The sequence below is a fragment of the Epinephelus lanceolatus genome, chromosome 9 (genome assembly GCF_041903045.1).
Source record: "Epinephelus lanceolatus isolate andai-2023 chromosome 9, ASM4190304v1, whole genome shotgun sequence".
In the NCBI taxonomy this organism is placed as follows: domain Eukaryota; kingdom Metazoa; phylum Chordata; class Actinopteri; order Perciformes; family Serranidae; genus Epinephelus; species Epinephelus lanceolatus.
Window position 1 is genome coordinate 9,336,734 of NC_135742.1, and position 17,182 is coordinate 9,353,915.

General features: G+C 42.0%; 1 protein-coding gene across 2 annotated transcripts in view; it reads left to right on the plus strand.

The window, feature by feature from the left end:
• Positions 1 to 4,385: 4,385 nt before the first annotated feature.
• The window catches only part of kremen1 (kringle containing transmembrane protein 1), a 92,340-nt gene continuing 79,543 nt past the window's right edge, over positions 4,386 to 17,182 (plus strand). For both annotated transcript variants that reach the window (XM_078170524.1, XM_078170525.1), the window contains exon 1: positions 4,386 to 4,764. In XM_078170524.1, coding sequence (XP_078026650.1) covers positions 4,680 to 4,764 — 85 coding nt within the window. In that variant the 5' untranslated portion in view covers positions 4,386 to 4,679. The remainder of the gene's footprint in view (positions 4,765 to 17,182) is intronic.

Consider the following 17,182-nt stretch of genomic DNA (forward strand, 5'->3'; position numbering starts at 1 on the left):
TCGGACATAATAAAAGGCAAAATGCCAAAAGAATTAAGTGTGAATGTCATGTGTGGAAGTGCCGAGTTTTATCTGGAGAGAGCAAAAAGACAGAACAGAATTACAGTAACTCCAGCAGACCACAAGGAATGTGGCCAGGCGGCGTGTACAGACAAGTCCAACATGTGATCACACACACACACACACACACACACACACAGAGGGAGACAAAGAAGACAAAGGAAGCTTTGCTACCACAACTGCAGCATCACAGACTGATAGCAGAGAGATGGGAGGTAATGACAGGACTCCAACTCAGATTAATCTTCATATGGACACAGTAGTTAATGCTCAGTTTGAGGGCACTGAGACTGCTTTGTATGAGCGCATTCTCATGACATTTCACATACTAAATAATAATAGCGATGTATAGGATACAGCAGGGGTACATTTATATATAGTGTATTATATTCTAGTCCTGTGCCCAAGTAAAAGTACCTGATGTAAGAATACTCAATGACAAAGATGCACTTCTGCATTCAAAATCTTACTTCTAGGTCCAGCGTGTAAGATTCAGAGGCGTATTTTGGTAGAAATGGTATATAGAAATGGTATGTAGCCCTGAACAGAAAAACCAAACACTGGCTCTAGATAAGGGCATTCACATTTTTGTGTTTTGCCTTTCCATATTTTCGCAACATACTTTTGCATTTTTGAGTTTCCATGTCAACCTCCGTAGCTCTCTGTCATGGTTGGCACACAGAAGAAGTTTCATTTGGTTGCAATCTGCAACCACACCACTAGATGCCGCTAAATCCTAAACACGAGATCCTCAAAACTGAAGTGCGGGACTTTTACATATAACTGAACGTCCGTTACATTCAAGCCTTTGCCAAACAAGTTTGCAGATTTCTCACTGAGCCTATCACTGCCAGGGAAAGCTCTCTGTATTTCGGAGTATGCTGGAGTTGTGGTGTCCGTGGCGGCTTTCTTGCACTGGCACACCCAAAGTGATGTGTGTTATTTCAAGATCACAGATCACAGATCACAGAATTGTCAGGCTGCTGTTAAAACAACCAAAGAGCTACTGACACAATGGCCAAGCGTCAGGCAGAGGAAAACACTGAATTTGTAAAAAAAAAAGAGGCCTATTAAGTATGTATGATTGGTTAGAAAACATATACAATACACACATCATGCAGACAGCAAAAACTATAAAAGGTTACCAAAAATATCAGGAAAACGAATCTCTGGTGTAATATTCACAGGAAGTCATCTGCTCAAAATCAAAATTTCCTACAGTTATTGCATTAACTATTTGGATTAATGGTACAGGTTATTAGCTGGTCTGTGCTGTTATGGTAATATGTCTCTATAGCCCTTTTTAAATAGGAATTGTGCAAATTTGCAGGAAAGCCCAATCAGTCTTTTTTCAGCATTGGCAGTATAAAACAAAATTGGGGAGTGCAGCAAAATGCCGCCTGCCTACTTTTGTCTATACAGAATGCGCCTTTTTCGGGGCAATGGGGGGCGTGAGCAAGTAACAAAACGTGTAGCTCAGTGTGTGACGTAAACAGTGACGTGCTCCAGGGACAAGGAGGGCGCGCAATTCCTTGTCTCCCCAGTTGCTCATCTTTACAGTGTCTGTCAGGTTTGTGTTTCCCTCTTGCTACTAGCTGCTCATTCCTGCTATCAGGTGTTTCCTGTTTATCCACCGCCAGTGGCTCGCACGTGCGGGTCTTCAACAGCCCCTCCTGTGGCGGAAGGGTGCCTCGGTCTGTTTAAACCAAAAAGGTTCCGCCAATATGTCTACCCTACGAGGCGGAAAATTGGGCACCCCGGATCAACTCGCCAATCCGGCTCTGTGTGTCTAAACGCTCGCAGCTTGCCGGCAAAGCGGCCCAACATTTGCCGAAAATCTGGCAGCGTAAAAGGGGCTTTAGTCAAGGGTCAGCAATTTACTCAGTAATAGAAAAGAATGTTTAATCTGTAGGATTTAGGGGGATATATTGGCAGAAACTCAATCTGATAAATTTGTTTTTGTGAGTATATAATCACCGTAAAATAATAATTGTGTTTTTATTGCAGTAAAATGAGATGTTTATACCTAAATAGGGAGCGAGTCCTTGTCCACAGAGATCACCATGTTACACCACCATGTTTCTACAGTACCCCAGAACAGACAAACCTAACTCTGGCTCTAGATAGCTCAATTGACAGTCCCTAGTTAGCAGCCACTCCAAGACGAGAGCATTGGAAAACCATTGATTTGATTTGGTCTCATTTATAAACATTGTATATGCACATAACTAACCCTGAAAGAGGTGTACGCCACTTCCCACAAACAGACTTCGTAGCAGAAACTTTGACCCATGCTTACAAACAGTTTGGAGACGGAAATTGCCGATGCAGATGATGAGGTGGAAGCCTGATTGTAGGAATTGTTGAACGACATTTTCTGCTTACAAACATTTTTAATATGGATCCTGCGCGCTGTTTAATAAATGAGATCCCAGGTCTGTTTGTTTTAGAAAGGAAGAGGCCATTGCAGATATTTCGGCCCCCTGTTAAAACCTCCTGAACAATAAACACTGAAAGAATTCTAACCAGGAGAAGTTTCAGCTGGCTGCAATCTGCAATCCTCACCACTAGATGCCACTAAATTCCCCCTAATCCTACACACTAGACCTTTAATGACAAAGGTGGGAAGCCACTGTTGTAGATAATTAAAGCTGAGCTTATCGAAACTACCTTACATTCTGTCTAATCTATAACAAATGGCTGTATTTCCTATATTTTTGTATGTAAATTTCAAGTTACAAATTAATTATAGCGGCAAAATAAAGTACAATGTTTCCCTCTGAAAGGTTGTAGAGAAGTATAAAGTACTCAAGTACCTCGAAACTGAATAAATGCATGTAGTTCTTCCGACACTGGCAGGACATCCAGTGTATATAATTAACTGAATTACTGAAAACCAGCTGTCATGCAGTTTCAGAAAAGATTAGACATCACAGTAAAAGCCACAGTAAACTGACAGTGGGTTAAATTATAATAAATCTCTTTCTCTCGAACAATCTCGCCTCCCACTGTAATATAAGTGGAGTTTTTACCAGCCAGTATCTTCAGGCCACACAGTTACATTTCTCAAAAGGGCACACGTCATGCTAGATTACTTTCCCAGCGCACCCCATCTCAACCCCGTCGGTTTTGGCAAAATAAATGTTGGGCTCTTTTTTTTTCTTCAACAGTGGTGAGCTCATACTGGATTTTCTATTTTTAGGCGAACTGGCTGCTTGGACTCTTCTTTACAGTGCTGCATGGTGCTTACATTAAACACATGAGGGTGCTGTTTCACACCAAAGACACCAGTCTGAAGTGGCAGAGGTGAGCCGCAGTGACAGTGGGGTCAGTGCACCTGTTTGTATCCAGTGAGTAACATAAGCTTTGATGGAAACATGTGCAGGGACAGTCAGCAGAGAGGTCACATCACATCCTGATTTTATACTCTAATCTGTTTCCTCTAGGAAGAACATTTATGCCGACATGCTCCCAGCTTTAACATCTAAACATACTGTGCTGATTTGTGTTAGTTTTCAACTCAGTTTAGAGATAAAACATCTCACACATTCCTGTGGATTAGAGCGATCTTGTACAGGACATCAACAATTCTAACTCACACAGAGAAAGAAGTCTTTGATTCCCAAAACTCTGCCCAGGGACTTGCCTCTATTTATTAAATGTTAGCAAATACAAGCAGCAAAATAACAGAGCAGAAATAGTTTGTGATCACATGTTTGTTTGATCACAGCTCCAAATACTGATAATTTCCCTCGCTTCATCCACGTCTCCATTGTATCAAACCACAGGGTTACCTCTTGTAACCACTGCTCCATCAGGATCATGTGCAAATCCTTCTCACTCACTTTCCCCCTCTTGCATAATGTAGCTATTAAAATGATGTATTGCTGGGAGCCTTTGACTTCCCTTTGTGTGCAGTTTAGTATGTCCTAGCTCAGGGGTTTCCAAATGTAATGGACCCCAAATTAGATTATCATAAAAAACAAGACAATCCTCCCATAATATTCCAAGAGGGACTTATATTGTGTGTCTGTGGGACTGCAGTGAACTGTCATGCTTTATGGTGTGTGTGGCTTCTGCGTGCACAATGACTGCATGGTGCGTAAAGTTTGTTATTAACATCTGGGGTAGTTTTTGAGCAGTTTTGCTGTAATATTAGATGCATTTTCAGGTTGTTATTGTGGGGAAGGTGTTTTGAATTCTGTCTCTGATGAAGGAAAATCAGTTTGTTCTTCATTAACCTGCTCTTCATTGCACCACTGAGTCCACCCTCCAGCTCCAGCCCCAGCACCGTCACCCTCCCTCCCTCCTCCTCTTTTCTTTCTGCTGCTTCCCCAGCGCTGCAGGTTGAATCTATTGCCCCTATTTCCTGTCACATGGGTTGGAAATAGGATCCCTGCTTTCTACTATCTGTTCCCGTCTTTGTGGTGTCAGTGTAGTAGTGGCTGTAGGACCTGCCTTGAAGTTCAGGGACTTTTAACGCCGGCGAAAGAGCGACTCCTGCACAGACCCGGACAGTCAGTCAGTCAGTCCGTCAGTCCACCAGCTCCGCCGGTCTGCGCATCCGTCCGTCTGGCTGCACTTCACCTGAGAGCCAGTTCAGACTCTTTAATCACACGATGGATTCCTGGACAGTCACCTCTGCTCTTCTTCTTCTTCTCGCTGGGGTTATTTCTTCTGCGGCTTTTAGTGTTTTCGACACCGGTGAGTCAAACTTTTCTACTCGCCTTTTTTTTTCTCCGAGGATGCATTCCGATAAATACGGTCGGAAGCGTCTCCAAAGTTGCTCCTTTTACGCACTGCGTTGTTGTCATGTCAGAAACTGACAACACACACCAGAAAGTGCGTTGATTTTAATGTTATTGTGATATTTTCTTGTTTGGTTTATCGAACATGTCACATATTGCAGTCGCGGTAACTTCATTCATAGTTCGTGGTCCAGATCCCACAGTGTTTCCCAAACTGCGTGATGTCTTCGCTCGGGGTGTTTACGGAGGGCGGCTGAAGCAAAAAGGAGAAAATGTTTGTTGTTATTTGATTTGTGTGAAGACAAGAGCGTGAGCGTGAGCGGAGCGACGGGTTTGATTACACTACAGTTTCAGAGTTAACTCCACACCTACAGGGTAAACACTTGTGGTCCAGACCGTATCCAAAGGTGTCCTCGGACCTGTGGAGTCCCCGCGACAAAATCCGACCAACAGGGTTCGTGTAAATATGGAAAATGCTTATAAATCATCTGGAAGCGATGGTGTGTTGTTCTGGAAGCTATGTGCTGATGTAGTCAGTGAAACGACCGGGTTGTGAGCCAAACCAGCAGCTTTTACGCGCTGGACTCTCCGGCACATCCTGCGCCTTCAGACCTGATGTGTTTACCTGTTCTGCTCCAGCTGCCTTTAGCTGATTAATCCCACTTCAGTCAGAATTTTCTGATTTTGGCACAACATCTTTGTGGTGTTTATCATATCACTGTGGTCTGCACTGCATTACTGGCTATTGTGTATTTTATTGAACCACGCAGACATCAGTTCCCCCCCGAAATGAACTCGAATCCCTCAGTCATCTGATATCATCCATTTAATTTACCATCAAATCCAGATTAATACGCAGGGACATGCCTGCGTCTCCCTGCAGCACTTCAAAGTTACAGCCGGATTCCCGTTCAAAGCTAAATATTTTTGTTTTAATGTGAATATCTAATAACTATGACCACACAAACCGAGCTTCTCCTTGCTGTAATTTGTGCCGCGTTTCATGTCGGAGCAGCAAATCCTCATGCTTTCCTTTTTAATTTTTTTGTCTCTTAATTATACCCTTGGATTTCAAATTAGAGGGTCCGCCATCTGGGCTAGTGCGTAAGTACTCCCATGTGTACCTATGTATTAACAAAGTATTTAAAGCAATGGTATTCCCCCTCATAACACTGGGGAGAAAAAAAGGGCAGAGTTTATGTTTAGTTGAAGTCAGCTGTGCCATATTTACTGTACAGTAAAACAATCATTTCATGCGTCTACAAGAAGAGAGTGTCTTGTTGTAAATGCAAAGACTGTTTGATGCTCTCTTTGCTCTGTTCTCCCCTAATATGTTTGGACTGTGCAGGTCAGGCTGGATGTGAAACCTCAGAACAACTAAAGGAAAAACCCTGAAACCCTCTTGTCCTTATAGTGTTAGCTTTTTATTAAAATCACAGAGTATTTGCTGAATGTCTGGAGCTACTAAAGAGCTTAGAAATTAGAAAACTATGTGTTCGGTGTGAGTGGAGACAAGCGGAGATTAAGTTTATGGTTGATGCAAAATGTTCATACTCTGGAGACTGGTGAAAGGCATTCTGGTAAATGTAGGAACCTCAGGGGACATAGATGAGGCAGATTCAGGGGAAGTGGACAAAGGGCTGCACATTACGGAGAAAATCAAATATCATGATATTTTTGACCCAATACCTCGATGTCAGTATTGCAGCAATGTTGTAAGTTTAACTATTGTTGCTTAAACAAAACATTTACAAAAGAGATTTCTGATAAATAACCATGATAATTTGGATATAATTACTAAATGCGACTAATTGAACAGCTACAACAGTCAGAATATTACATCAATTTACTGTGATGCAGCCTTTGAAACCAGGAAAAGAAAACCCCTATGATATTACAATATCCACAAGATGATATCTAATCTCATATCATGATACTGATCGGTACTGATATATTGCCCAGCCCTAGTTGCATATTACAGCTGCAGTTGCTAAATGTTTGGAGCTGCTAAAGAGCTCAAAAGCAGGAAACAGGTCATATGTTTTTAATGTGAGTGGAAACATCAGATTCTCCTCATTAAGGGGGTTCGTCCCAGATGTATAATTTGTGCTCATTAACAAGAGAAATCCAATCAGAGGAGATTAAGTTAATGGTTAATGCAAAAATGTTCGTGCTCTGGAGACTGGTGAAAGGCATTCTGGTAAATGTAGGAACCTCAGGGGAAATAGATGAGGCAGATTCAGAGGAAGTGGACACAGGGCTGGGCAACATGGAGAAAATCAAATACCTCAATATCGATATTGGGATGATATTGGAGGGTGGACTATTGGTGTGTTCAGAAAATATGTACACAATGAGATTTTTAGCCTTTAAAACCAGGGAAAGACAACACTTACGATACTACGATATCTATCATGATACTGATCAGTATTGAGATATTGCCCAGCCCTAGCTTCATATTGCAGCTACAGTTGCTAAATGTCTGGAGCTGCTAAAGAGCTCAAAAGCAGGAAACAGGTCATATGTTTTTAATGTGAGCGGAAACATCTGATTTTTAGTGTCGGGGCCTCGGAATCAAAGATAAGGAGGTTCTTTCCAGATGTACAGTTTTGTGCTCATGTGTAACAGGAGACACCCAATCAGAGGAGATTAAAGCTTTTTTTTTTTTTTAGCAATTATGACAAAAAATCTATATTTTTAAATAAATTGGTCACTAAATCCAGACAGTGTACATGAGGCAGATAATCTGTGACAAAAATCATGCACCTATGCTTCCTCATAGTGCTCTCAGTGGCATTTGCATGAATCACGAAAACGACCAGTGAGTTCAAAGGAGTCCCCAACGCAGCTGCCAATCATGTCGATCACTAGTCGTCAACTGCAGTCCAAACAGTAAGCGCTGATCTAATAGGAATCCACATTTCTGATACTGCGTTGCCTCTCAGAAACAAATTTTAGTGAACTGTTTAGCTGTAAAATGAGAATATTTATTGCGACCAGTGGGCGGTGCTTCGTTTCAGCTTGACTGTTTTTAACATGGTGGCCGGGTCACAAATATGCTTCTAAAAACATTTGAAGGAAGAAGTAGGCATTGCAGATCAGCGCTGCCTCTTCCAACACCTGTGACTGGCCCAAGTCTCCCATCACTAGCTAGATTTTCTAAAGCCTGAAAACAGAGCGAAGAGGAGGTGCAGTAATCTAGTGTTCTCTCAGACCACTTGAATTACAATATACTTAAAAGTTATCATGGGATATTTGCCCAGTGATGCCAAAATTAAACTGCCTACCCCAGCTTTAAGTTCACGCTTGAAGCCAAATGTTCATGCTCTGAGATTGGTGAAAGGCATTCTGGTAAATGTAGGGGGAAATACCCCCCTCATGTATTTCCCCACAGGGGATACATGAGGCAAGTTGAGGGGAAGTGGGCACACTGAAACAAGTAGTGCTGCAAACAACTCCTGGATTGCATTTAACATGTTTATTTTGATATTATGAGTGTGCTTATTCAACATGTTCCATGTTACTCTTATGGTTTAGCATCGTCCAGATACACTTTATGAATGTCAACTCGATCAGAAGAATCAAAGGCACATCTGTGATGTTATTACGAAGGAAATGTGCAAATATGAATTCTTAAAAACAGCAGACTTTGCCTTTAAATGCTGAGCCAAGGTCATGCAGTAGTTTATTAATGCTCTGCAGAAAGCCAGCCACTGTTGCTTTTGTGACAAGTGTCTAGAATAATTATGCTGGAGTGCTTCCACTGTCCTGGTAGACTGCAGCATCGCATCAAGCAGGAGTGTATTAACAGCAAAAGTGTTATTCATCTTGTGCTGAGGGATAATAATGCGCTGAGTGATACCGCTATGCACACACACATACATACAAAGAGGGAAATGTAGCTCAGGGTTAGAGATGGCATATGTCGGTTGTAGTGAGAGCAGCTAAGTGCCTTTATGCAACTTATAATATGAGAATGGGCTCTTCTTCTGTACAGCACCCTTCATGCTCCCGGTATAGAGTGTTAGTTAACCACAGACTCTTATCTTTAATGTGTACGGTTTCTCTTGCACCTGAACTCAGAGGCTTTATAAAGAAACCCATCCAGACTCCCACATGCTGTTTTGTCTGACTGCGGCCTGCCGTTGCTCACTTGGCAGCTGCATAGGCCCTTCACACAAACGTACACACAAGTGGAAGCTGAACCCTGTCAGAGCTGTCAAGATGAGGCGTAATTGAGTTGCTCCGTAAGCCGGTAATGATGTAGCTGATGGTGTTGTTGTCGTGAACAAGCTGAAGCTGGTTAATCAGCAGGGAATTATTTTGTGCTTGATGTTCCTGGTACCCATGAGCGGCCTCACTGGCAGGTTGACAACGGGGGAGCCGGTGGGGAGAGTCCCACTGTGCACCTACTTGTATGACTTCTCTCTATGTAAATGATGCATCCTCGTATGTAGGCTGAGGCAGCTTCTCCATGAAGCTGTGAGGTGTTGTAACTGTGCAGTGGCTCACCTTTAAAGTGATACTTTTAAGATTCAGTGGAAGGGTGCGCAGGCTGTTCTCCTGTTAGTACATGCACCTACAGTCTATCTTCCCCACCGAAAAGCGGGGGATGATTACAGGAATGGTCTGATGCTTATTGGCTTTCTGCTGAGAGTAAGATGTAAAGATCAATACCACTGTCATGGTCGTCTTTTAAAGAAATACTTCACCCACAAATGACCATTTGTATATTTATAAGTCGCGTTTATAATAAGAATTAGTGAAGAAAACTGTTTCTCACATGCCTTCATGGAAAACTACAAACGATGTGATTTATTGATTGGGGACCACCTTTAACAACTATTGCTGTGTCTCAAATCGCGTACTTCTGTACGTACACATAATATTTGGAGTGCATAAGTGCGTTCACACTGAGAAGTATGGAAAACTGCAGTGCACTATGAGTACCCAGATGGTGCACTCAAAATGGTCAAGAAGTTGAGTGTGGAACTATGGACACTTCTCACCCTCAATGGTCGCCATCTTGGCTACGTAGCGGAAGGGGAGGGACCACTTTTCAAACTGGAAATAGTGGCCGAGGACTGTGCAACCGTGAACATCGCTGCATTGTACAAATACATGTGTTTTTTGCACTAAGCACCACTAGGCTATACTGTTGTCGGGTATAAGCCAGCAGTATGTTTATTGGGTTAATTTAGCAGTCTGTAATGATTTGGTACCGCAAACGATAACGCAAATGCTAATGCTAGTTTGCTAACTAGCTAATTTGCGGTCGTCATTTCTGGTGAGTGCACAACGGCTGTGTTTGGTTTTAGACAACACTGCCCTGTCGAAATTTGCGCACTATGCCAATGAGTACATAGTGCACACAGTATACTACATAGAAGTGTATTAACGGAAGTATGTGATTTGAGACACACCATAAGTCTAAGGGGGTGATCACACAGAAATGAGACGCTAGAGACGCAGACGCTTCAAAGACGCTTGAAATGCTGGAAGCGCTTATTCAATGCGCCCTAGCTACTGGAGTCTGACGCTCAAAAAAGGTGAAAATATTATAACTTACCAGCGTCTACGCGCGTCTAAAAAGAAGCGTCTACAAAAACGCCCGTCTAAAAAGACGCCGGAAAAATGCCCGTCTAAAAAGACGCTTGAACGTCGGTCAGACGTGTCGTATCATAGTAAAACAATGGTTTTACTGGCGTCGCGTTTCTATCGTTTCATCTCAGTGTGATCGCTCCCTAAGCCATAACCTTAGTATTGTAGTCTGGCTTTGAAGAGAGCATAGATGAGTTTCACCTTCAGTTCAGTTTTAATTGGTAAGATTTAAGCAAAAATACATGTGTTTGGGAAGTACTGAGCATACAACCAGATACATGAGACTAGGATTATACTGCACAAGTGATGTGAGAGTTTGTAAATGGATGTTTTGATTTAGTTACTGTTGTTAAAGTGGTCCCCAATCACTAAATCAATATGTTTGCTGTTTTCAGTGAACGCATGCAAGAAAATATTTTCCTCATGATTTCAAGGTAACACAATATGCCACTGATCTACAAATGGACATTCTGCAGGTACAGTGTTCCTTTAAATGTAAAGCTACAGCCAGCAGCTGGTTAGCTTAGCTTATCTTAGCTTAGCTTACCACACCCCTAAAACTTGCTAATTAACATGTCATATTGCAGTTGTTTAACCTGTACAAAAACTAAAGTGTAAAAATGACAACTTCAAGGCCAAGAAGCTGTCAGGTACATAAACCCCCACAAAACTTTTACAGTTTAGCTTGAATAGGAAAAATTGTTGAGAATTTCACAAAATTTTCTCAGTCTGGAAGACTGGAGAAAGATTCACTCCTACAACGGTAAAGTCGCCTGATAGTTCAACATTTTGGGAAATTCGCTTTTTCAGTGTCTGGCCAAGAGGTAGATGAAGAAGACTTACAGTATACCACTCTTGCATCTCTTCATTCATATGAAGCTACAGCCTTGTTAGCTTATCTTAGCACAAAAAGTGAAGATGGGGAAACAGCTACCAAAGGTAACAAAATCTGTCTCTGTCTATATACATACACACATTAGGCTACATGAGACAGTCTGTGAAAAAAAGCATGTCCCTCCTCCCACTTGTTTTGCTTTCAATGGCATTTGCAAGACTTCGCCACGGCTGTTGGAAAACAATAAAGGCCGAGGAATTTCTAATGTCAGTCATGTCCATCACTGTTTGTGAACTGCATTCAAACTGTCAGACTGTCAAACTAGGCAGCGCTAATCAAATATGAATCAAGATTCTGTCAGTACATTGCTTATTTTTTCCCTCAGTTATTTTTAGAAACATATTTTAGTGTACTGTTTAGCTGTAACTTGAAAAAGTTTGCTCCAGCTGGTGGGCATTGCTTAGTTTTGGGCTCTACTGTTTCCAAAATGGTGGCTGGGGAACAGTCTTTCTCCTTTCAAAGCTAAAAAGTACACTAAAATATGTTTGTGAAAACATTTGAGGGGGAAATAGGCAATGCAGTAACAGAATCTTGATTGATTTTTGATCAGCATTACAAAGTTTGACAGTTTAAGCACAGTCCATGAGCAGTGATTGACATGATTGACAATCCTTGGCTCTGATTGGTTGTTTTCCTACAGCAGCAGGGGAGTCTAGCAAATGCGATCAGAGGCAAAACAAGTGGGAAAAGGAAGGACATGATTTTTTTTTTTTTTTTTTTTTTTACAGACTATACCTCACATTTTTCTGTATGGATGTAGTGACAGTTTCAGCAAATATGATACAAACTTATTTTTTATAAATGTTACCAACTGTATCTTTGAAGAAGTTATATACAGTGTGATGAGTTGTAGAGGTGTTGGTAGACTAGGCCTGCAGTAATATTGAAACTGAAATTGAAAACTACTCTTTCGTGAGCTACTCATAGTCACATGCAATCTGTGACAAGGGATTGCAAGATTGATTTAGAAGTTCACAAGGCAAAAAGGTCAGCAACAATTGATGTGTCTGATCCCACTTTTTGCAGCCATGAATAACAGCAACATGAAACAAGTGGAGTCACAACCTGTGTATCGCCGGACTTTCTTTCTCCTGCCTTTAAGGAAAACAGTTAGCTTTGTGTGTGTCAAGCTGAGGCTTGAAAAGGGCAGGCTGTGACATTTTGGCAATATGGAATGCGCTGTCATTATGTGATCACTGAAGACAGAGCTGTCAGAAATAAGGCCAGATGAAGAAAACATCAGGTTAATATCAGGCTGTGCACGACCGACTGAATCTTGGGACTGATCGGAGGAGGCGAGAGGTGCCTTATGGGCTTTCTTTTCATCTGCAGTCTTTGCCAAGTCTCTCTCTACTTAACTAGGCATGCATGAAATAACTTGCAAGGCCACACTGGGAAGATTTGCAAAGGCTGAGCTCTGTGCAGTGAGGTATCTTATCAAAACTAACTTGCCGCAGGTAAATCGGCTCGATTATTTCCAGACCAAACGGCAGTTTTTTAAGCTTTTTACCCTCCTTCAAAACTGGCGCTCTTCTTTATTCCCTGAAGCATTGCAGGCCCCAAATGGAGTGATTTGGGGATGAATGACAGCTTGTGTTTTGATTTCTCTTTGTAGCCTGACATGCATATAAGCTGCTGCACAAACTGGCAACCCTCTGTTGTATCTGGCAACCCGCTGTTTCTCCTGCTCCCTGTCTGATCGCTGTCCAGCAGGGCATGATTCTGGCCCTGGACTCTGTCAGAATCATCTCACCCAGCCGCAGATGGAACTGGGCGATGCTGTGTGGTGCAGCAGGCGAGGCGGCGGGAGCGTGGTGTAATACGCTGCACGAACCCCTGAACAATAGCTGACACAGAGGTCTGGATTGTAGTTTTTGATGCTGGCAACAGATGTGCAGCTTCTGTGTTCACGAGGCTGACGTGTGATTGATAGCAGTCTATAGTACACGGGCTGTGTTATTCTCAGATGTGTCCCCTAACATCAAGTCAGAGCGTGTTGATGTTGTGTGTGTTTGTGTGTGTATATACTCACCTGTCTGTGATAAGCAGGGGAAAGGATGCCAGAAGCTTTTCAACATTTCCATGCATGTGATTCCAGGATTAGAGTGTGTTTTTGTGTGTATTTCTGCTTCTGTACCTGCCCAAGTGTGATTGGCTGCAACTTGGAATATCTTTACTATCAATTACTGCAGTCTGTTTACGTTCAGAGGTCTTTTTTGACCTTGAAAACACAGTTGAGAGAACAATTCCACGGCAAGGTCCATTAAGAAATTCTTCTGGAGCCTTTGATCATATCATATGACCAACAATCTTGAAATCCATCTGCTATCAGTCTGACAACGATAAAGCCTTTTGGGGCGAGGGCCAATACTTTTGGCTGATCCAGTGTAACCAAGCCAAGACTTCCTCTTCTGTGTGCCAGTCATTCTGGCTAATCTCTATAAACAGATATCTGCGTATGGATACAAATCAATTAAAATAAACAGCTGATATAAAGGAAACGTGTCATCGTGATTATACCAGTGGGGTCTGAGCAGAGGTGTTTTACTTGAGTCAGACTCACGTTTTGACTTTCAAAGACTTACATCTCGACTTGGACTTTAGCACCAATGACTCGTGACTTCACTTAAAAATACTTGATGTCTTCCCCCCAAGCCTAAAGATTAAAAAGTTCAAAACATGCGCCACAAATTGATTTATTTCGCTGCATTTCCTGAACCATCTAACATTAATGCCGCTCATTCTCAGCAAGGCGAAACTTAATTCTCCAGATCCACTTTGTTGAAGCCAAACAGACAGCATCCAATTAAGTTGCATGAGAAAACCATGACAAACTAATGTTATGTCACTGAGCACCAGTGGGGAAAAAATGATACCAAAGATAATTTTGTTTGCATACAAAAACTACCAGGGGGTCAATGAAAAAAGAATATGCAAAACATGTTTGTCAAAAATTACAGAGAGACACAACAACTTCCAACTTTGTTAGTCATTTGAAGTTGCACAAAAACCAGCAAGCCATAATGTTAGGAATAGTTAGCAAGCTAATGTTAGCTTAACAGCAAAGTATCTTTCAAACAAATTTGTTTAACAAATGAATGCAAATTTTAAAATATAACCATAATTTATGGGAATGTAATCTGTTATTACTGTGTTGTTAAAACGGCATTACATTTGGTGAAGAGTGCAATATGTTTTGTTTAGGATTCGAAACTCAAAGTTTAGGATTTGGACTTGGACTTGAAAGCAAAGACTTGAGACTTACTTGCGACTTACAAAACAATTTTGTGGTCCCACCTTTCATTCTGAGATTGCATTTTGGCCAATGCACTCCAGCTTTCTACATGGACTGATTATATGCCCTTCAAACATGACTGATTAATACTACTCCGACTACAAAGAGACACCAGAATATTTCCAACTCCTAAGTCTTGTCCTGTCACCCACAGATTCTGCAAACATATGCAAAATCTGTTTATAGAGATTACGTGACAAACTTTGTCAGTGGATAGAGTTTATCCAGTTGTCATAGAAGATGTTAAATTTCCATTTTTTCTTTTCACATTTATGACTTCTGGCCAATTTTGGATTAAAAACAGAGGTTCAAAGTTGATTCTGTCAATTGTGCATTACTATAAATCAATTAAAAGGTCCAAAAATTGTCGGAAAATACTAAAAAAAATTGTTATCATGGCTGGTCAGAGCCCGATGTAACATCTTTGTAACCATCTCAAATGATATAAAACAAAAACATTAGCACATTAGGTAACTAAAAATAACAAATGTCTGACAATTTGCTTTAAGAAAATGCTGATTAATTTCCTGTCATTTGCCCCGAATCAGTTAATCACATAATAATGTCAACACTGCTTGTGTGTGAGTGAAGTTCAAATGTGAGGCAGCCGTTGCCATCTGGAGCCTCAATAAACTGCCAACGTTCCTGCTTTCGATTTTAAAGGGGCCACGTCAAGTGTCAGACCAAGAGGTCTCACATCCTCCATCTGAGGCCCCTCCTCCCACACTCACACACACACACACACACAAACAACTATCTGTCTTTGCCCAATCCACAACTCTCCCTCAATCAGCCAATCACCGTATCTGTCTCGACTTAATCCACTCTCAACTTGTAAACGCAGTCCATACAGTGCAGTTTATGACTGGCCTCCATCAACCTTTCTAACCCCTGAGACAGAGGGATCTTTGTGTGTGTGTGTGTGAGAGAGAGAGAGATACTCTGAATCGTCTGCCTCAGAGGAAAATAACAGACCATCTTCAGCCACGATCTGAGGAAACACGAGCTTGTGTTGGCAGAGGTGATCGCGATGGAGCGTTGGTTTGAGGAGAGACAGCGGGCTCTTAAAGAGTTTAACATAAGGGCTTTCGGTGTGCGGGTAAACACTCTGTACTCAGTGTGGGGAGTGTCAGAGGGCATTATGGGAAGAGGGTGCATGGGATCTGTGTCTCAGATGTGGGCCGTGTGGTCCCTCCCGCTTTTCCGGTTCAGAGATGGAGATGGAAACCTCTCCTACCCTGGTGAGCTTCTGTGCTCCAGACGCAAGTCCAGACAAACCACTTGGGTAGATTACTGTACTGTACTGTACTGTACTGTACTGTACTGTACTGTGTGTGTGCGCAGAGCTACACATCTAAGTTACTATGTTCATGATTAAAACCCAGGTCGGCATGAAACTGGAAAAGAAAAAGAAACAAAAGGCAGAGTTTAAAACTACACCTCTTACAGCTCTCTCCTCTCAGTCCTAAGCCCCTCCCACCAGATGACCACAACCATATGCGTGTGCATCACACAGCAACCCAGTGTTTCCCATACATGGATTTTTTTTTAACCTTATTTCATTGCAGAGTTGCGCATAGTGTATATCTTCAGCCCCTTCTCGGACCACTCTCTGTCTCCGTTTATCAGTCCACATATGAGAAAATAATTAGCTAGCTAGCCTGTCATGGTACCTCAACCTCGCTCACCACTGTGGACCGCTTCCCCAGGGGGAGAGTGGACGGCAGCTCCAGAAATGGAGCTCTGGTTGGCAGCCGTAGCAGCTCGAATTCAGCGAAAGCCCCCCAGCCCTGGCTGATGGACAGAGTCTAACCTGTGTAACAGCAGTAACAGAAAGTTTACTGATCCATTAGGGAGTCTGGTCCCCCAGAGCTGGGGTTTGTGCTGGCTGAATTCGGGTTGCTGCGACTGATGACTGGGGGTCTGCCTAGCTACACAAAGGTGAACTTGATGACGCAACTGCTGATATTGGTGTATTTTGTTGCTTTTATTATCACAGTCTCTTTTTGATAAGTGGGGTTTGGGTTGCATCGCAGTGTAGGCAGTTTTTGACGATGCTGGAACAGCAAATTTCTTAGTAGGATTCTCCACCTCTGATAAACTGGATTCATTGATATTCTACATTAACAACAGATTAAATGATCACCGTTTTGAAGCTTTGATGCCCATTAGTGTTGTTTCGGCTGCAGCTGTTTACATAAAAAGCTCTAAAAACCAACTGTACGCTACCTGTTACACCAAACGCAGATAAAGTTAGCCACTAGCTGGTGAACACAGCGGAGCATTTAGCCGCTAAAGAGGCAAATTATTCCCTCGGGAGTTGATGGAAATCAAATCAGAGCTAAAAGAAGAGTGAAAATTGGGCTAACATTTATCAGGTGGCGATAAGCATGACTCTAAATAAATGCTTATGTTGGTCTGTTTCTGCTGGATAAATAGGCAAATGTTAGCTAACAAGATTTCCATAGCTTCTTGAAGGTGATAATATGTCAATGTTTAGTTTGCAACTTTTTCCACTGATCCAGTGGACAAAAAATTGATCAGTTAATAGTGATGCCTGTATATAACATATATTCATTTTGC